This window comes from Arachis ipaensis, chromosome B2, assembly GCF_059453495.1.
Source record: "Arachis ipaensis isolate K30076 ecotype BB chromosome B2, ASM5945349v1, whole genome shotgun sequence".
Taxonomy (NCBI): domain Eukaryota; kingdom Viridiplantae; phylum Streptophyta; class Magnoliopsida; order Fabales; family Fabaceae; genus Arachis; species Arachis ipaensis.
The window spans coordinates 41,030,352-41,053,012 of NC_142437.1; the positions used below are offsets into that span (position 1 = coordinate 41,030,352).

Here is a 22,661-nt window from a genome sequence, read left to right on the forward strand (position 1 = left end):
AAATCAAATTTTAAATAATCAACAATGACATACCAAGTCTTAATATATCTTAAAAAGCCAACGATAACATAACAATAGAAATAAAATTATAGATTAGTTAAAATAAATAAATAAATAATATTTTAAATATAAAATATTTATTAAATAATAATAATACATGAACAATAGAAAAATGTATAACAAATTAAACATGTTATAAATATAATTATAAATATAATAATAAAATAATAATATTATAGTACATTGTGCGGTTTGGATTGGATTGGATTAGTTATGAAAAGTAGATCCGAAATCCGATCAAATTCAGCGGTTTGCAAAAAATTGAATCCAATCAAATCCGAATTAGTACGGTTTTAATTGGTTTTCAATTTAGATTGGATTGAATGAACGGTTTAATTTAAATCGGTTTAAATTTAAATACCCCTGTCGATAGTTATGTATGAAGGAAGACGAACATGGTAGAAAGGCTGACTATGCCAGAGAGAGACGCACAAAAGAAAGATAATGGCTGGACGGAGGAAAGCAAAGGCGTGGCAGAGGAAAGTGAATGCACGGCAGAGAGAAGGAAGACATGCCGTGGAGGGAAGTACACACACAACAGAAGAAAATGCATGCACGGCGGAAAAAAATTTTGCGAAAAAATGTTTTTTTTTTTTTTTTTTAAATAAAAAAGGATGTGAAAGAGGGAAGTGAAGTGATTAATATTTCTGATGATTTTTATTTTTTATTGTGATAATAAAATTAAATTTTTAAAGTTAATTGCATGTTATTTTTGGTATTTTTTAGATTTTTTTATAATCAAACTAATAATTAACTAAAGTTGGCTAATACTCTAATTAGTTATTTAATATGACTGCAATATTATTAATAACTAAACCTTTTTTGTATAAAAATTATTTCGACGGAGAATAATTTTTTTCTATACACTGTTAGAACTTAAAATCATGAATGAAAAATTTTAAAAATATTAAGTTCAAACTATTAATTTTTTAAAAGTTATATTAAATATATATAAAAAATTAATTATTAAATTAATTATCTAAATAAAATATATAACAAAAATAAATTAAACAATATATATACATAAATATATAATAATTAAATTATTAATTAATTTTTTTATGTATGTTTAATTTTTTTAATGTTAATTTGTTTTTTCCGTTTTACCCATTAAGTTGAATACTTTATGCTGTCTACATCAATCATCTTTCAAAGTCACTATCAACCTTTTTTCATTTCCACAAAAGCCCTAAAGTCCAAAACGCAGCTTGTTTCTTTTCTCAATTACACCCACTCCCTTTTCTGTCTTTTGGCAATTGCATGGGCACTGGGAAAATAGGCTCATAGGAACTCACTTGCTTCCCTTTTTCCGGAAATAAAATCTGCCAATTCCTTAAATTGTTTTCAGGAAAACAGGGTTTACAAAAAGCACCTTAAAACATTTACAAGACTTTTTTTTCTCTTCTTTTTTTCATCTTCTAGGAGTTAACAAAAACCAAAGGAATTCAAGCATGCCCTCATAGGAAAACATCTTATAGTCTCTCTTCACTATTGTTACACTGTTCTTTTACCCACCCTCTTTTCTTTCTCTTTGCTTTTCTCCTATAGCATTATCAAAAACCCACACACCTTGTTCTTTTTTCAAACCTCAAATCTCACGGAAATTTAGTTTGAACAATCTTTTCTCAAACGTGATAATAACATTATTCACATTCATTTGCCTGGTTCAATTTGATCTTTTTCTCACTATTTTTACTATTTATTTGTCTATTTTTTTTAAAAAATAATTTTTAATCCTTGATTTGATGTTCGCAAATAAACAGTAGTGAGATACACTTCATATTATTATTATTGAAAATCTACATCTACATCCAATCTTAGATCAGAAAAATTAAAAGAACCAACTAACCAACCAAGAAGCCATGAACTTTCAAGAATTTGAGTCCAACAACAACAACAGGAGCAGCATCAGCACCACCACCGCCACCAACAACAATTTGATGATGATGACATCCATGACCATGGCCATGACTTCGTCATCATCGGCATCGTCTTCGTCGACATCGTCATCTTCCATTCCTTCTTCGAGCCGCTACGAGAATCAGAAGAGGAGGGATTGGAACACCTTTGGTCAGTACCTCAGAAACCATAGACCTCCACTCTCTCTCTCTCGTTGCAGCGGTGCACATGTTCTTGAGTTTCTCAGGTATCTATATCCATCTATATATTCAATGATCTTAATCTTACTGTATTCTATAGTCAATAATCTACCTTATTTTTTCCACATGCAGAAAGTGATCTGCATAAAATACATGCAAAGAAAAACTATACTCAGAGAAATAATAATTAACCATGATTAATTAATTAAGCAAAATTCTGGAATAAGATATAGAGTCTAGGGAAGAAAAAAGCTGGGGAAGAAACAAAAGAACACCATCATCGATAGTGTTAATAATAGTAAGCAATCAAATGAGATACTATGGGTTCAATTTTTGACCAAGTAATTCAAGATCGAAGAAATACAGAAAACTAGCCTTTAGTCAACACAGTAAATTAAATTACTAAAAATGTACTTGAAATAACTGAGAGAAATGTTATAGAATTTTGTTACGAGGAGTGCTAGGTCAGCAGATTTTATGAGTTGTAATCATCAATTAGTTATTAATAGTGTATTTAATAGTGTGAGATTTTATCTAATAGAGGAGAATTATTCATTTTTATTTTACTGGTTAAGTATTGGCCAGAATTTAACAAATCTGTTGAATTTTTAAACTTTTTCTATTGTTATTAATAAAAATATTTTAAAAATTTTTAAAAATATGCTAAAAATATTCGACTGTGATGAGAAATCTCTGATAAGAGACTTCTTCCATTAACAGAAAATATAACATGGCTCACTTGTTAACGTTAGATTTTCATTTGTCATATCAAAAATTTTGTTATTATTTTTGGTTAATTTAGAACGTCTTAATCTTAGTTTACTAGTGTAAATTTTGTCACATTTTTAAATAATTTAAAAAAATATTTTTATCGATAATAAAATTTAAAAATATTTTTATTAATGACAAAATAATTTAAATACATTTTTTTAGTTTATCTGTTAATTAATATTAGTTATTTTTTATTTAAAAATATTTTTTAATTTAAGATTTAAAATTTATAATTTAAAATTTAAAATAAATTAATTATATAACATTACTTCTCAATATTTAAATGTCTACTTTTCAATACCATTTTCGTATATAAATTCTATAATATGTGAATAAATATTATATAAAAATATTATATGTACAGTGAAAATTGACTATTAAATTAATTATTTACTTTTAAATAATATATATAATATTTAATTTATTTATAATATATATTTTATATTTTAATATCTGTTATATGTTACTCAATTTTGGTGTACAAGATGGTTGAAATTATTATATTGGTGTCTAAATTTTGAACACAAAGTTTTGTATTAAAGTAGCATTTAACTGAAAATGTGTCTATAATATGTTTGAGGTACCTGGACCAGTTTGGAAAAACGAAGGTTCACACACAGATGTGTCCATTCTATGGACACCCAACCCCCCCGGCGCCGTGCCCTTGTCCGTTGCGGCAAGCATGGGGGAGCCTCGACGCGCTCATCGGCCGCCTCAGGGCAGCTTTTGAAGAGAATGGAGGGAAGCCGGAAGCCAACCCTTTCGGCGCTCGCGCCGTCAGGCTTTACCTCCGTGAGGTTCGTGATTCACAGGCCAAAGCCAGAGGAATCAGTTACGAGAAGAAGAAGCGCAAGCGTCCCCCATCTCATGGACAACCTCAAGCTCAATCTCCACCACCGCCATTGCCACCACCTTCAAATGAATCAAATCACTAGTATAGTAAGTCCACAACCATGTATTTATATACATATAATATTATATAATGTATGAGTTGAATTCATGTGCATCATGTAAAATAAATTTTGCACACTTGTTGAGTCATATACATATTTAATTTGTAAGACTTTTGAAATGATAATATATAGTATCATAAAATTGGTGTTTAATTATATTCATGTGTTATTAAAAGGTGCATTTTATTTATAATGGTTATACTTAATAATCATAAAATTTTAACAATGTTTAAAAAGTACAATTAAGATTAAAGTTATATATTTTTTTACTATTTTGCAATAGTTTATATTTTGAAAAAACTAAAAAATGATCAAACTATTTTTTTAAAATATTAGAAAGTGAGTTTAATTTTAATTATACATTTAAATATTGTCAAAATTTTATAGTCATCATAATTATTATAAAATTTACATAATAGTGAATTAAAATACAATTATTTTTAATAATGTGCAATGTCTAACTAATTATTACAAGTATTTATAAAACTCATTCACATTAATAGTTTATAAAAATTAAATAATTAAATAAAAAATTCATGGTGATGAATATATAGTACATATAAATTAAGTTTATTATATAATATAAAATATATCTAGTTTAGGGTTCTCTTTTTGTTTAACTTTGGTTATATGCTTGTAGGTTAATTTTTTTTGTTATTATTGTTGCTGCTGCTGCATGCCCTAAATAATAATGTTTATTTTTAAATTTATTTATTTATATGTATGCAGCAGAACTTGGGGATTTGAGACATGGTGATACTGCAATATAAGGTATGCATTCTGGAATTTGATTTAAAAAAATGTACAATTGGAGTTGCACTGTTCCTGATTACAAAATTAGTAGCAGTGATGAGTTGAGTGAATAAATTTAAGTGGTAGTGCGAAGAGTGAGTGTGGTTGTGTGCATGTGTGAGATCATTACATCGCGTCCTCCAATTTGTAATAAATATGTGTGTACTTGATGGTGGGTCATTTATGAAGGAGTTATGGATTTGCAGATCATGTTCCATGTTTTCTTCTGTGAATGCGGTAAAAAACATTGCTAGCTTTTCATGTTAATTTTCCCCCCCATCCCCATTTGATTAGATCTTCTAATGTTAAATATCATCATCATCATCATCATCATCATCATCATCATCATCATCATGGTTTGTTTATATATACTTTGCACCCATATCCGAAATACTTCTAAATGTTCATTTAAATTTTCGACATATACTTTGTTTTGGTGTATTTTGAAAATAAAAATAGTATATAATTTTATGTGTTAAACAGTTTGTTTATTTTTAACCTGAACGTATTTGTATTTTTGCTTATCGGAAAATTTGTGTATTTTGTTTTAAAATGTGTGTGTATGATACAGTGTGGATTTGGGAAAAGAGTGGAGTGTGATGCGGTTACTTTTCCCATATCTTATGTAGTGTAGATCCCTTTTTTTAGTTCAATATCTAACAGTAATTGTCGATTTATTCAGATACAACTGTGTATTTCTGATGAAATGTCTATGATAGACTGAGTAGTACATTCAATAAAGTGTAGCTCCTTTTAATAATTAGTATTCCATCTAAAATAATTATTGTATTTTATTCACCTTTGTTTATATAGAAATATCTGTATATTTATGTCGGTGTACATCTATGTTGAATATTAGATTTGTTTTTTTTTTTTTGACTGAATATTAGATTTGTTTAATACTTTTATATTGTACATTTAATATTATTTTTTAGTTTAATTTTGATACACATAACAAATATTTTATACGATTATTCAATTATATTAATTTTTTAGATGATTATTTACGTAATTAAAGTAAATTTTTTTTTTTGTTGACGTAGTATTACAAAATTAGATACACATAGAAAATCAATTTATATTGTGCATTAAAATTAAATTTTTATTTAAAAAAACACCTTAATTTATTAGAACGGATTTTGGATTATTTAGAATGGATTTTGGAAAATACTCAATGTAAGATTCATGGTCTATTTTAGCGTGATAGAGTGATAAATGATGAATGTTAGAAAAATTATACTATGTATTCAAATTTCTTATCTACACAGCAAATACGATTGCAACAACAATTTTGACACTATTGTTATTGCTTACATTACTTATGGGTTTTCAGATATCAGAGGGGGCCCATTCTGATAGCCTAATTTGCTGTGACTTGAGAGTTTAGTTATGGGATTTCATGTAGTTTTCAATTCATATATAAAAGTTACAGATTGTAGATTGTAATAAGACTAGACAATGCTTCAAACAGTAGTCATGCAAACATCATAACCTAAGTAGTTTTTTGGAGTTCGTGCATGCTTCCCAAACATACTTACTCTCTCTCTCTTGTGTGTCGATTATCTTTCCATCCGTAAGCTAGCGTTTGTTCTGAAGTACTGAAACAGGGACTGAAAAATTGAGATTTAGTATTATATTTGTTCGTTCAAAGATTGGTATATTACAATTTTTGTCTCTGTCCCTAAAATTTCAATATTTCAGTACCTTCAAAAAGTAAAGACACAGGGAACTGAAATTTTTAGAGACAGAGACTGAAACTTTAATAACATTTTATACCTAAATTATCCTCATTTCAATTAATTAATTCTAATTTTACCTTTTGTACAAATTAAATTAGAATTTCATTCTTATTTTAATTTCTATTTTCTACTTTATACCAAACAAAATACTGAAATTTATTTCTGTTTTTATCTTTTAATCTCTATCTCTCAGTCTCAATCTTTCTGTCTCTATCCCTCCACCAAACGCTACCTAAGAACAATAGGGACTACCTCTTTTGTTATGGTCAAAGATTATTGTCTTTGATATTTGACTGATTTATGAGTCTTGTTAGTAAGTGGGCGTTTGATAAGTGCTTAACATACATGGGGATTACAACTAAGATTTTAATTCAAGTGGAAAATTATAAGGAGATTTTTAGTTCATCTTTTTTAAAATAAAAGATTAATATTTTTTATAATATGTTTGATTGTTATTGGAATAATTGAATTGAATTATCATATTAATACTAATTATTTTTAATTTGAGTTTAAAACTTAAATAAGTTAACTATGGTAAATTATTTGTGCAAATTATAAGAATTTTCAAATAAGATTTATTTTGTATTTTTTTTCATTTTCTAAATCATCGAACTTCTAATTCTTTTGTTTAAAATATAAAAAAATTGTATTGTCATCGTTCTCTTAGACAGTACTCTCATATCAATATAGTGAAGGAAGTGAGAGTTGAACCCACAACTTCTCTCATGTAATAACTTATAATAAGTGAGCAATTACTAGAGATGGCAACGGGTCCCAATGGGAGTGGGGACATGCCCTCCGCCCCTCGTCCCCCGTCCCCCGCCCCCGCCACCCATAATCTGTTCTCGTCCCCGCCCCATTTCCGTCACAGGTAACGGTACTCCATATTTGCTGGGGATCGGGGTCTCCACGGATATCTGCCGATTTAAAAAAAATTAAAAAACTAAAAAAATAAATTCCCAACAAACAAATAAGTTTAGAATTCAATTCAACCATAATACAAATTCAATTCAATACTTATACAAATTTAACTGTTTTCATCTCACATAATTATTGAATCTTCTTCACATATACAGTGAATTTAACCTCTCATTTTCATCTGTTTCTAATTTCCAAATTCAAAATTTTCAAACCCTAAAACTACAGCCTCTCCAAAACATTGTGTCCAATGTAAAATCCGGTTAATTAATGACTAATTAACCCATAAATGAGAATTTATTCTATAAAGCCAAAAATGTGATTTTTATAGCTTAATATGATAGAAGAGATTGAGACAAGAATTTCGATACCAATTTGATAGAAATCGGACCAAGATTGGACCGAACGGGCCAAATCAGACCAACCGGACCCATATTGAGCCCTTGGCCCAACCTAACTAAACCAAAACCCTAATTTTCAGCACACACTCTCTCCTCACAACACACAAAACACGCTGAAATGAGAATGAAGGGGGGGGGGGAAGAAGGCACTGGATTTGATGGTCCCGGAACGTTTGAACCATTAAATGGTCCCATAATAAAACATATTTTTAAATTTTTTTAATAACTGTTAAATAATCTTTATTTAATTTTAATTACAAATTAATCCTTTATATATTATTTAATTATAAATCTATTTTTTATTTTATAAATTATTATTTTATCATTCATATATCATGTTTATTGAGAATAAAAACTAAAACAATAATAAATTAGATATTCCATTAATTGTAATAAATATTTTGCAATCCTAATTGATCATAATTTTATCATTAATCTAGTTACATACATATTGGGTTGAAAAAATATATCGTGTTTTTTAGAAATTCAATTGATTGGATGCACAAATCAATCAATTGAAATCCAGGCTTCCCAAACTTCAATCGATTGAATTTTGTAAGGCATGTGGGGTTTTTCTTATTCAATCGATTGGTCATATTACCCAATCGATTGAAATCATCAAAGCAATCTGGGTTTAGTTAATTCAATCGATTGTAAATTCATCTCCAAAATTTTGTTCAGATTCATATTGTTTATCCATCATATCTTGGTCACATACTAGCTCTTCTTATTGATTAATGTAATTGTCCTCATAGTATTACTCATCCATCTCAATGTCCGTAAATATACCTGACATCTTCAAAATTTACCAATGAAAAAAATTCTAGTACACTTCCTATAACACTAAAATCATTTTTGCTTATCATTTAAAAAAATATCATTTTTCAACTTTAATTTTTCAAATACGATTTTTTTTATTTAGGGCGAGTTAGCCGCACTCTATATTTTTTATAGAGTTCGCCTGACCTCCTGAACTCTATAATTTTAATAGAGTTTGCCTAACCCAGACGAATTTCACTTGAATTTTTTTCAAAACTAACGGAACTCAAATTTTTAAGCCATTATCATCGTCTACAAGAGTACATAGGAGTACACAAAAATACACCAATAACAAGCATGGCTTTTTCAACATTAATGGCAACCATTATCATCGTCTCCAGAAATACACAGATACACAGGAATAAGGCCAGGATTTTTTCTCATTATAAATTAAAAAAAAACTATTATTTCCCCAATATTATTGTGTACTCCTGTGTAATCTGGAGACGATGATAATGGTTGTCATTGTCTATTGATGCAGAGACTTTATCGTCGATCTAGATTTTCACAAAATACAATTACGTCGTTGAAAGCATAGTCTAGACCGACAATTAATTCCCAAATCAAATGTTAAATTCAAATCAAAACAAATATAAACCGAGAGTATTTAAACCTCGGATCGTTCTCCCTAGGAATGCAAATGAAATGTTTTCTCTTTCGGTTGTGAGAAAAAGGGGGTTTTCAAGCAATTAATGAAGGATTAAAAGAACTAAGCAATAAAAGAACAAAGAGATGATCAAAATTAGAATTTGTGCAAGTAAAGAGAGGATAAGATCAAAATTAGTTAAAATGCTATAAATGCAATAAAAGAGCCTTGAGTTGGGAACGAGAATCTAAGAATCCTATCATTGCCATAACCACAACTATGATAATTATGATGAGTCAATCTCGCCTAGTCAACCCCAACCATCGAGGAGTAAGTCAAGCAAGCATAATTGACTTTAATCCATAAGTCCTAACTAACTTACCAAACTAGTTGATAAAAGGCTAGCATCAATGGAAACAAGAATCAACTAACTACCCAAGAATTACCACTAAATGTCGGACATCATGACTCTAGTATCCTAGGGACTCAAACCACAAGCCAAGGTGGGAAAATCTACTCAAAATCTAGAGTTGGCATTTTCACAAACACCTTGTGTGCTTAAAAGTAAAGCATGAGAAATTGTAAAGGAAATTGAAAAACTATACCCAATTATCAACAAAACCAAACATAAACAAGCAATCAAACATAAAGAAAGCATGAAACATAAAATTCATTAATCAAAACTTCAAGAAACACAAAATTGCAATATAAACAAAGTAACTTGAACCAAGGAAATGAAAATGCTTTAATTAAGAGGAAATTGAGAGTACTTACAATTAAGGAAGCAAAATGAAAGATCAAAGCTTGCTATAAAATGCTACAATGGAAATTGATAAACCCCAGGAGAGCTATCTACTCTACACTACTCCTACTCCTAATTACTATGTAAAACTATGTAAAAATTGCTCCAAATGTTCCCCTTGATAAGTGTTGAACTCTCCTCTATATAACACTTCAATTCAGCATCCAAGCCATCGAAAATGGGCCAAGAGGCCTCAGAAATTGCGAAGCATGTGCATCATTAATGAAATCACGTGTTGGGACCTGTGCAGACGCACAGACGTGTGCGTCTGCACACGCGGTTGGAAATCGACCTGTGCGTACGCACGCAGGGCCGTGCGCACGCACACTTCACTGTGTGTGCTTTTCCTTGTTTTCTTCATGTTTTCTCCCTTGTACATGCTTTCTTCCACTTTTATCCTTCCATTCTTGCCTTCAAGGCCTGAAATCACTCACAAACCATATCACGGCATCGAATGGCACAAAGGTGGGATGAAATTGCTCTATTAAAGCACAAAATTGCATGTTTTCATATTTAGGATCAAACTAGGGATTAAACACAAAAGTATGCTATTTTGGTGCTTAAGTGTGAGTTCATGTGCTAGAATCCATCCAAAGTGAGTCAAAATACACCATCAAATATGGACTCATCAACTCTCCCACACTTAAACAATAGCATGTCCTCATGCTAAACTAATAAGGAGAATGATCAAAGGGGTAATCAACTTATTAACTGCAACTATCTAAATGCATGCAAGTATGTAAATACGATCTATACCTATGTATCTATCTATAGTATCTATATGAAATTGGTGAAAACAAACAATCGAATTCCCAAGCAAGTATGGACAAATAAGGCAAAGCAAGGAAATACCCCATTGCAACCAAAATCTAGAGAATTGATCCAACTCATTGAAAATAAAGCAACTTGCAAGAATACATGATAAGAAGCATGGGAACATAGAGTTGAGTAATTGAACCCTCACTAGGTGTATATACACTCTAAGCACTCGGTGTCTAGGGGTTTAATCACTCAAGTCTCCTCTAATTATGTTTTCAAGGATTTACCTTTCATCAAACAATCAACAACAAGTGATGCATGAACGCAATTATCATGAGGACTTCATATGGTTGTAATGGGGTTAGGGTAAAGGTGGGATAGATATGGTTAAGTGGACTAAATGCAATTGAATCCTTGATTAGTTTAAGTCTCCAACCCAACCTATATCAACCAAATTACCACAAAATGCAATTCTAACCTTCCATTAACTCCTTTTTCACAAACACTCATGTATGGCTCATCATTCACCTCGCATATGCATTTCTTATTCATTTCTTTTTTTTTTGTGAAGATAAAATGCATATGATTAAGCAGCTCATACATGATTGTTCCCATTTTTCAAAATTTTTAATGAAATACCCAGAAATAACCTTTTTCAATCACTACCAAAGTTTCTCCAAAATTTCCCCACACTTAAATAAAACACACTTCCTTAACCTAAGCTAATCAATGATGTAATCCAAGGTAATTCATGTTTTTTTGCTTAAGGTTGTGATGTGCTAAAGTCAAGAACAATGGGGTAAATATAGCTCAAATGGGTTAACAATGGTAAGTGCAAAGGGTAGGCTATATGGAAAAGTGAGCTTTTAAACAAAGATGGCCTCAATCATGCTCAATGCAATTCAAAACATCAATCACTGGAAATAAAGAATCAAGCAAAACCAAGATTACAATCATAGAAGAGATATATCACACAAGAACAAAAATTAGCGGTTAAAATGTGTAACCACTCAATATAGCTCAAAACTCACAAGGTATTTGTTCTTTACTCTTCTATGTTCCATGAGAAAATTATTCAAGCAAGTTTGAAAAACAGTTTTCCAGTCAATTCAATAGAATGCCTTTGAAACAAAATTCTTGAAAATTTTTGTTATTTTTCACCAAAATTATTTCCTATATATGTAGGTATGTATGTTGTGATGGATGCAAAATTTTTTAAAATTTTCTAGTTTTTCTCCTAATTTTCAACAAGCAAAAAGTAACATGAACAATTAGGACTGAGATAAACTAGGCATAAGCTATTCACATCATCCAATCACAATCCAACTCTATACTATATACCATGCAAAATAGAATGCGATATGTATATGTATACTGAAAAATGAAAGTGCAATGCTAGATATAACCAGAAACAACTAATATATATACCAAAGTTAAAAGTGCATAAGTTAAAGTACTAAGAGTATCTACAAAAGCATAATAAGAACTGAAAATAAACTAAAATGACAAGTGTTCGGAAGAGAATATTTACACCTAACAATAGTAGAACCTCCCCCACACTTAGATGATGCATGGTCCTCCATGCCAAAATAATGAATCTGGGAAAATCAACTGGGAGGAGGTGATGGGTGTTGATGATGACGGTGATATACAATCAGCTCTCGGGATGTCACTGGGGTGGTCTCAGCTCTCGGCTGCTCAAGTGTCAGGTTAGGTATCTCAACTACCATCTCTACTCTCGGCTCAGGTCCAGCTGCCTGCTCCTCGACTCTGGGCTGCTCAGCTGTGGGCTTCTCAACCATATACGCTGTAAGCTCCTCAACTGTCTGCTCCTCAACTACTACCTCCTCAATCGTAGGCTCCTCTGGTCTCCGGTTTGGGTGCTCGACGACCTGGCCAGCTTCAGCTACTGGCTCCTCAGATGCAGGCTCCTCGGCCTCTGGTTCTGGTGTATCAGGAGGAGGTGGCCCAGGGTCTCTACCCTCAAACTTCGCCACTATCCACTGGAAGCGGTGAGCGCTGCGACGCTTATAACGGTGCACGGCCTGGAGGATATCTCGACACAACTCATATGGTGTCTGAGGTCGGGGTGTGGGTACAAGAGCTGTGGGAGGTACTGATGGCTATACTGTGGTTGATGAAGGCTCAGAGGTCTTTCTCTTCTTCTGGGGTGGCCCGTCATAATCTCCGTATGGTAGGAAAGGCTGCTTACTGATGTAGATAGACGTCCGGTCTGTCGGACGTCTCTCGACACCCGATAAGGCTGCTAATCTGGTGATCAGTGATGAAAAGGGAATGTTGAATTTCAGCTGTTGGTTCACCTTCATCATTGACTCTCTGATAAGGGAAAGAACAGAGATCCTCTTCCCCTCCAGAATAGCCCATAGTATCACTGCCACACGAACTCTGATATGCGTGGCATGCGTGCTCGGAAGGATGTAATCGGTAATGATCTACTGCCAGATCCTTGCCTCCGGGTTGAGATCCGTGCACGCAATGCTCAATGGGACTGCTTGCTTTTCCTTGCTATACTCCCATCTGGCCTCAGGCTGGCCAATCTTTTCCAGGACCACATCTAAGAAAATCTTACCTAGTGACACGTCTTTCATTATTTGAGTGTAAGCGTCCCTAGCCGGAGGAATATGCGGGATGCCTAAGAGGGCCTCTAAAGCAGTATCAGAGGTGTCCAAGGTGACACCTCTGAGAAAAATGGTTTGGGCATCCCTATTTAGGAAATTTGCGTAAAATTCTTTGACCTGATGTTCATTTACTTCCACCGGGTCGAATTTTACGAATTTCCACTGGTAAAAATTGATTATATTTATAATGGCATCCGCATACTTCTCAGGCAGGTTTAGCTTCCTCTCATAATGAAAGGCGCGCTTTTCTAACTTCTTGTACTATTCTTGGGCTTCAACATTTATAAAGGTGTCTGGTTGGTCACTTGGAGGTATAGGAGGAGGAGGACGAGCCAAAAGATTGGCTTTCTCCTTTCCTTTGCGGGCTATCCTGAGAAAGGTAAAACAGAGCACCACTTAGGGGAACAGAGAAAATCACAAAAAGAAGAAGGATATAATCAAATAATTCAATTAAGGGCCAGTCAAATAAACAAACATCAATCAAGAGAAAATACGTTTAAAATAGTTAAATGTTTAAAGAAAATGCGTTTCCCCAAAATCAGGCAACCTAAGTAACAAATGAATGAGTGAACAAACAAAGAAAGCATGTATATGACTTAGGTGCATTGTGAAAGACTATGCATATTCATGCTTAAAAGATAAGAAGTGACCACATATACACAATCTCTTGTCCAAAGCAATGCTTGATTGAAAAAAAGTTTCCATTGCCCAAAAACTTAAAGGAAACAAGTGGTTATGTGTATGGTTACTAATGTTAAGGATACATGAATAAGCATTTGCTCAAGTAATGTATGTGCTGCTGCCAATGTCACCAAACAGGTTTCAGAATTAGAAGTTTAAGGCTAGTTTGGTGTATGCATGAAAATAAGTGGCAATCAGCGCATAATGCAGTGGCTAACATGTTATGCACTTAAATATACCAAATAGAATGATCAAAGATGCGAAGACCAATCCAAATTGGTTGTAGGACACAGTCAGCAAAGAAGTGCATAATGGCGTGTTAATTATTAAAGGATGATATGCTCAGCAAAATTTGTCATCAAACACGATAATCACAAGGGCAAAGTGAAGCTCAGATTGATGTTTTCAGCAGGGGCACAGAATACAGTAAGCAAATAATCTCAGACAGCAGTTACATTTAACAGAATATGTTGCACAAGCATGAACTAAGAATGCATAATGGCAAGAAAACCAAAAGTTATGGTGACCAGTCATAGAAAGTTAGTCAAAAATCCCATTCAAGCATTTCAATAAGCATAGCATGTGCAAAATTCAGCAGCGACAAGCATAGTTCAATATACATGGCAGCAGTCACCGTTCAAGTAAGAACACCAACATCATCCAGTCCAGAAAACAAACCAAAAAGACTCAGCCAGCATTACACATTCAATCCAGAGAACAGAAGTCATCTATCCTAATACCACCTAATAACTATAACAGAATAAAAAAGTAGTAAAGAAAGAAGCAGAAAAGATAATCCAGCAGAAAAGAAGTGGAACAGGGGGAAGGGAAACTGGGCTCGAACCTGTAATGCAGAAGGGAAAAGAAGACGAAAGGAAGTGAGGGCGAGGTAGGGAGGGATGCAGCGGCACAGGGGGTTCGCCGCTGCAGGGCGCTACTCACCGGAAAGGAAGGGGCGCGGCCTAGGGCTGGCTCGGTGACTGGGAAGAGAAGAAGAAGGGAATGTAGAACAAGGAGAAGAGGGAAAAGAAAGAGAGAAATGGAGGGGTGAGCGACGGTGGCGGTGGTTGCCGGTGGCGCTGGGGTGCGACGGGGTTGGATGGAGGGAAGTGGTGGCGTGAAGAGGAGGGGTGAGTGGTAATCTTCAGAGAGGGAAGAAAAGAAGAAGAAAGGATTACTGAGGAAACTGAAATGCGACACTCCCTCTCTTTTCGAATCAACGTTCGAAAATTGACCTCTGCGGATGCACGAGGTCATGTGCGGACGCCAAATTTGATGCAATGACTTTATCGTCGATCTAGATTTTCACAAAATACAATTTCGTCGTTGAAAGTATAGTCTATACCGACAATTAATTCCCAAATCAAATGTTAAATTCAAATCAAAACAAATATAAACCGAGAGTATTTAAACCTCGGGTCGTTCTCCCTAGGAATGCAAATGAAATGTGTTCTCTTTCGATTGTGAGGAAAATGGGGTTTTCAAGCAATTAATGAAAGATTAAAAGAACTAAGCAATAAAAGAACAAATAGATGATCAAAATTAGAATTTGTGCAAGTAAAGAGAGGATAAGATCAAAATTAGTTAAAATGCTATAAATGCAATAAAAGAGCATTGACTTGGGAACGAGAATCTATGAATCCTATCATTGCCATAACCACAACTATGATAATTATGATGAGTCAATCTCACCTAGTCAACCCCAACCATCGAGGAGTAAGTCAAGCAAGCATAATTGACCTTAATCCATAAGTCCTAACCAACTTACCAAACTAGTTGATAAAAGGCTAGCGTCAACGGAAACAAGAATCAACTAACTACCCAAGAATTACCACTAAATGTCGGACATCATGACTCTAGTATCCTAGGGACTCAAACCACAAGCCAAGGTGGAAAAATCTACTCAAAATCTAGAGCTGGCATTTTCACAAACACCTTGTGTGCATAAAAGTAAAGCATGAGAAATTATAAAGGAAATTGGAAAACTATACCCAATTATCAACACAACCAAACATAAACAAGCAATCAAACATAAAGAGAGCATGAAACATAAAATTCATTAATCAAAACTTCAAGAAACACAAAATTGTAATATAAACAAAGTAACTTGAACCACGGAAATGAAAATGCTTTAATTAAGAGGAAATTGAGAGTACTTACAATTAAGGAAGTAAAATGAAAGATCAAAGCTTGCTATAAAATGCTACAATGGAAATTGATAAACCCTAGGAGAGCTATCTACTCTACACTACTCCTATTCCTAATTACTATGTAAAAATTGCTCCAAATGTTACCCCTTGATAAGTGTTGAACTCTCCTCTATATAGCACTTCAATTCAGCATCCAAGCCATCGAAAATGGGCCAAGAGGCCTCAGAAATCGCGAAGCATGTGCATCATTAATGAAATCACCTGTTGGGACCTGTGCGGACGCACAGACGTGTGCGTCCGCACACGCGGCTGGAAATCGACCTATGCGTACGCACAAGTGCTCATGCGCACGCACACATGAAAATTCTCGCTTGTGCGCGCGCACGCAGGGCCGTGCGCACGCACACTTCGCTGTGTGTGCTTTTCCTTATTTTCTTTATGTTTTCTCCCTTGTACATGCTTTCTTCCACTTTTATCCTTCCATTCTTGCCTTCAAGACTTGAAATCACTCACAAACCATATCACGGCATCGAATGGCACAAAAGTGGGATTGAATTGCTCTATTAAAGCACAAAATTGCATGTTTTCACATTTAGGATCAAACTAGGATTAAACACAAAAGTATGTTATTTTGGTGCTTAAGTGTGAGTTCATGTGCTAGAATCCATCCAAAGTGAGTCAAAATACACCATCAAATATGGACTCAGTAAATAAGGACTATTTAGCAGTTATTAAAAAACTTAAAAACATGTTTTGTTATGGGACCATTTAATGGTCTAAACGTTTTGGGACCATCGAATCCTTTGCTGGGGAAGAACACTCTCTCAAGTTCTAACCCTTGATTGATCTTCAATCTACCATAACTTTTGATCTAGAGATTCGATTGCCGCACCGTTTGCGGCCACGAATTCATCGCGAAGAGCTCTACAAAATCCACTACTTTATTCTTGAGGTAAGCCACGATTTTAACTCAGTTATTCATCCCTAAATTTTGAGTTTCATGGAGAAATGTGTTGAGATTTTAGGCTCTTTGATGTTATAGGACTCAACTCTCTTGAAGGAGAAGATTAATCTTGTCTCCTTGAACTTTGGGTGTGGTAAGATTCTCAACTCTAGTGTAATTTGTTGTTCTATAATGTTTGGGTATTGAGATGTTGTGTATGGGTATGATGATTGTGGCTTTGGTTGTGTGTATGTGGATATTGAAGCTTGATTGAGACTTTAAAAAGCTTAAAAAGGAATTTATGTGATAAAAATATGTTCTTGGACGTGTTGAGACCTTGAAAGCTTGTGGAGAAGTGATTTGGAAGTGCTCCGGTTGAGCGGGAGAAATCGGCTAAAGTATAGTCTCGGTTTCCTGTATTTAAAATGTAATGTGGTGTGAAAACTTAGGCTAGAGGCCCTAAGATAGGCATTGAATTGTTGATGTTGTTGAATGGTTGAGATATATGATGTGGTCATATATGTGATTATGAATATTAATGCCTTGATGGTGTGATATATGAAAAAAATGCATGTTGTGATATATGCTTGATGAATGGTTGAGGTTGAATTATAGGTGAAACCATGTTGATGGTGAGTATGATGTGGGTTATGTGTAATGATGGTTGATTGGGAATGGTGTAATTGGAAATTGGAATGAGGAATGATGTATGACATGTTAATGTGTTTGTAAATTAGCCATTTGATTGAAATAGATAAAATGGTTGGATGGTAGTTTTGTGAATTGTGGTAAAGTGTTAATGCGTGAATTGAGGAGGCTTGAGTTGATTTTTGGTATACTTCCCATGATTTTGAAAAGGGTTGGAATTGGGATGTTTTGAAAATGACACTTTGTGGTTTTTGAATGAAAATGTGGTTTTTGGGCATACTTTGATGGGACGGATCCTTGTTTTGTGCCAAATTTATTTAGGACTAAAATTGGATCCGGGGTGGTTATGCCGTTCGAAGAACGGGCAAAAAACGTTTTAAACCGATGAAGTTATGTCCGTCGGAAGAGTGGTATGTGAAACTGTGAATTATGCAGCTTTTCAACTTAATAAAATTTTTAGCAGAACGCACATCCACGCATATGCGTGGCCGACGCGCACACGTCATTTCAGAGTTTAACTATCCACGCGTGCGCGTGGCCCACGCGTACGCGTCGATGTGCTAAAATGGTTGCCCAGCCAAAATTTTCAAGAGTTGTGCTTCTTTTGTGCTAGTTTTGTGTCTAGGGCACAAAACGCACCCACGCGTATGCGTGAGTGACGCGTAGGCGTCACTGGTCGTTTCTTCCATCCACGCGTGTGCGTGGCGGGACGCGTACGCGTCGATGTGTTTTTGTGGCGTTCCACACATGCGCGTGTGCGACGCACACGCGTGGCCCTGTTTTCATCCCAAAGTTGATTTTTGAGTTTTTAAAGCCAAATTTCATACTTTTAAACCTCCGATCTCACCTCTTATGTCTTAAATCATTATGAGATTCCTAGCTACGAGAAAGGAGCTAGGGGATGTGGTAACTTATGAATGAAGAAAGGAGAAAATGTATGATCAATGATGATCAAAGATGATTATATGAGATACGGTGGATGGCGGTGGAAGTGCGTTATGTGCCATGAGCCGAAGGGCTGTATATGTTGATGAATTGACTAGTTCTAAATTGAACTATGAGCCGGATGGCTGAGTTATTGCCGAATTTCGGCGAAGCCATTATTGATTATGGCCGAGTATAAATGCATATATGCTATTGAATGAAATGTAAATGTTGCACTTCCACTATCTGAGATACGAGTTTCCCTGGATGAAAGCAATGGCTAGCCACCACGTGATTCAGGTGGAGACTCGATACTCTACTGACCCTATGTCGTAAGTGTGGCCGGACACTGTGAAAGTTCCGGATGAGCTCGCCCCCGTGAATATACACCAGTGAGGGTGTTGGATATGGATTATGATTATAATCATGATGATGATCGAGGATAACTCGAGTTGGAAATGCACGACAGAGGGACAGTCCAATGGTTAGCTACCAGGACTTGTCGGGTTGGCTATATAACCGACAGATGATATCATCAGTAGGGATGGCAATTTTCCCCGGCGGGGGCGGGTATCCGCGGGGATTTACCCGCCGGGGAGCAGATTTAGGGAGCATTTTCTCTCCACGGGGAACGGGTACGGGTACCTGTGTAACAAACGAGGCGGGGGCGGGGATAGAGGTACCCGCCCCGTGGATTCCCGTTTAATATCTATATATATAAAATTACAAAAATAACCAATATATATATATATAAGTTAAAACCCTAATTTACAAATTCACCGTCACTCCCTCACTTGACCCTCTTCTCTCTGTCGCTCTCTCACGCTCTCTCAAAAGAGCCTCTCTCTCGCACTCTCAATCTCACCGGTCACCATTCACCGCCTCCTTTAGTCCTTCTTCCTTCTCATTGCATCGCCGGCGTTCTTCCCTTCGGTCCCTCACGTCGTCATCCCTTACCTTCCTTCGTCGCTGCCGCCGTTCACTTTCTTCCTCTCATTGTGCCCTCGCTGCTCACAGCTTCGTCGTTGCCGCCTCTTCTCTACGCGATGTCTCAGATCTGCAACATCAGCGACAACTCTTCAACACGATGATGCCCTTCAACACGATGCCTCTGCTCCACAATGCCTTTGCTCTGTGACGACACCTCAGATTTGCGACGTCAATGACAAGTGTTCTCCAACATCGCCTTTGTTGAGCGAAGATGATGACAACTCTGCTCCATAGCTGGTTTCTGTTTATTGATGAAACTGATTTTAATATATATTTTGATTTTTCATTGATGAAATTGGGTTTAGGGTTTGATTTATGGGTTTAGGATTATGGTTTCTATTCTGTTAGTTGATAATTTTGAGTTCAAAGTTAGATTCTATTGCTGTAAAATTTGATTTAGGGTTTGGATTTGTAAATTTGGGACATATACTGTGTTTATTTTGATTTTTCATCGATGAAATTGGGTTTAGGGTTTGATTTCTGGGTTTAGAATTATGGTTTTGATTCTGTTAGTTGATAAATTTGAATTTAGAGTTAAATTCTATTGCTGTAAAATTTGATTTAGGGTTTGAATTTGTAAAATTGGGACATCTACTGTGTTTATTTTGAATTGTTTTTTTATTGATTCTATTTTTTCTTCCTTCAAACCTGTGGATATCCGAATATCCGGCGGGGACCAGGTCCCCGTCACCCGTCGCGGAGACGGGGCGGGGACGGGGAGTGTTTTTAGAGGCGGGGACGGGGGTGGGGGGCATGTCCCCGCCCCCATGGGTACCCGTTGCCATCCCTAATCATCAGCCATTAGGGACAGGCATTCATCATATGCATACTATATAAATTGTTTGAGATTGACCAATTGACTACATATTACTTGGTAATTGTCTAAATGCCGTACCTGTTTTCTATTTGTATATCTCTTGTCTGATATAACAGTGTTTGCCATATTATACTCCTTCTGGTGGTTGGGAGGTTTGAAAGACTAGGAAAGGGAAGTATTAGTTAGACTGAAGAATCTTTAGTCAGTTGCCATTTATGGTTTAGCTTGTTTATAAGCTTTGAGTTTATCTGGTGGAAGTTCTAGGATTGCCTTTGGCTTTCCCAGGACATTACATGTTAGATATGTGGGTACTGTTACCATACTGAGAATCTCCAGTTCTCACCCATGCGGATTTTGTGGTTTTTAGATGCAGGACGTGAGACTTCTCGATGAGGCATGCTGGAGACTTCTGAATTAGCGAAGATCCTTTGTTCTTGGGACTCTATTTTGGTTTATATGTTTTGCTTAGATACTTTTTCTCCACTAAATAATACAAACTGTGATGACTCCTCTTATAGGAGGTTTTGGGGAATAGGTTTTCTGTATTTATGTCCCTTTGGGTTTTCCTTTGGGATTTCCTATTTTATTTACATGTATATATTGCTATGCTCAGACCGGTTATCTTCGCAACCGTATTATGAGTTTTGATATTCATGTTTTTGACACTCCTCTGTATATATATAATCTCATTTTAGCTTAATCCTTTATCTGTTACTTTATGTTATCGATCAGAGTGTTGCGCTTTCGAGTTACGATTTTGTTTTACCCCTTTATTTCAAATGCTCCTAGTTATAACCATTATTCATATTATTATACGTACTGAATTTTAATTTTTAGAGGTCGTAATACCTTGCCATCTCTGAATTATGACTTAAGCATAGGACTCTGTATGGTAGGGTGTTACATTATGGTATCAGAGCAGTTTGTTCCTATAGAGCCTGAGGAACGGACTGACTATGCTTCTGTGCATTCTCTGTATGTGTGTTATATGCTATTAGTATATCTGCTTGACATACCTGGCATAAACGTTTATGATCATGCATTTGGGACTTTGAAGCACTAGACTTCCGATATTGAGACTGATCAACTTAATATCGATTGTTTGGTGTGTATAGAAACCGGATGGCGCCTTGTGGACATGGTAGAGGCCGTGGGAGAGGTCGTACTAATGCTCATGCACCGGAGATTAACCCTAATGACCCAGTGAACTTTATGACGGCGTTGGAGAACATGGCTACGACTATGCAGGCCACTGCCGAGTATCTTGGGCAACAAATGAACAACCATGGCAATGACGGAGGCAGAGCTCAGGGCTCGATGACACTGGAAAAATTTTTGAAGGTTAATCCACCTAAGTTCAAGGGGAATACTAGCCCGACTGAAGCCCACACCTGGTTCCAGGCTATGGAGCAAGCACTGCAAGCGCAGGTAGTACCTGAAGGGCAGCGTATTGAGTTTGCTACCTATTTGCTCACTGGGGAAGCAACGCATTGGTGGCAAGGAGTTTGACGTCTCCTGCAGTAGGGTGATGACTATATCACCTGGGATGCCTTTTGGGAGGAGTTCTATAAGAAATACTTTCCAACTTCTGCCAGGACGGCCAAGGAACTTGAGTTGCTGTAGCTGAAGCAGGGTACTATGTTCGTATCTGAGTATACAGACAAGTTTGAGGAGCTGTTCAGGTTCTCCCGTATGTGTCAGGGGACTCCGGGGGACTATGAGGAATGAAAGTGCATTAAGTATAAAGGAGGACTCCAGAGTGATATCTTCAGTTCAGTGGGACCAATGGAGATTAGAACTTTTTCCGAGTTAGTGAACAAGAGTAGGGTTGCTGAAGAGTGTGTTAAGAAGGCGGCTTCCGAGAGAGGAAGTCACAAGGGGTCATTCCCACAGAACCGAGGGAAGAACTTTGCACCTAGAGGCCTGTCTTTCAAGCGGGGAGGCTCCTTCAGGAAGTCCAACAACAACAACTCCCAAGGAAAGAGACTTAGGAAGCAGCCTCAGAGTGAGCAAGCATGTGCTAGGTACGGAAGTCACCATCCGGGAGCCCCGTGCAAAGCCGGGTGGGGCTTGTGCTATTCTTGTGGTAAGGTGGGACATAAGGCCGCGAACTGTTTGAAGAAGCAGAAACAAGGTGCCGGGAAGGCACAGCAGTTTGGTCGGGTGTTCA

General features: G+C 35.7%; 1 protein-coding gene and 1 pseudogene across 2 annotated transcripts; one reads left to right on the forward strand and one right to left on the reverse strand.

Moving 5' to 3' along the window:
* The first annotated feature begins 1,335 nt into the window (after positions 1-1,335).
* Positions 1,336-4,872, forward strand: LOC107627258 (protein LIGHT-DEPENDENT SHORT HYPOCOTYLS 4-like). Of its 2 annotated transcripts, none has more exons than XM_016330108.3 (3): positions 1,336-2,206; positions 3,511-3,869; positions 4,613-4,872. In XM_016330108.3, exons 1-2 carry the CDS (start codon positions 1,923-1,925, stop codon positions 3,863-3,865), a joined length of 639 nt encoding a protein of 212 aa, XP_016185594.1. In that variant the 5' UTR covers positions 1,336-1,922; the 3' UTR covers positions 3,866-3,869; positions 4,613-4,872. The 2 variants fall into 2 exon arrangements, with proteins under 2 accessions (XP_016185594.1, XP_020971484.1); XM_021115825.2 differs by having other exon boundaries at positions 4,616-4,872.
* An 8,280-nt stretch (positions 4,873-13,152) lies between these two features.
* LOC148573720 (uncharacterized) lies at positions 13,153-20,443 on the reverse strand (annotated as a pseudogene).
* Positions 20,444-22,661: the final 2,218 nt, after the last annotated feature.

Coding starts and splice junctions, on each gene's coding strand:
- LOC107627258 (XM_016330108.3), top strand. CDS start 1,923: ATGAACTTTCAAGAATTTGAGTCCAACAACAACAACAGGAGCAGCATC. Junction 2,207..3,510: donor CATGTTCTTGAGTTTCTCAG/GTATCTATATCC, acceptor AATATGTTTGAG/GTACCTGGACCAGTTTGGAA.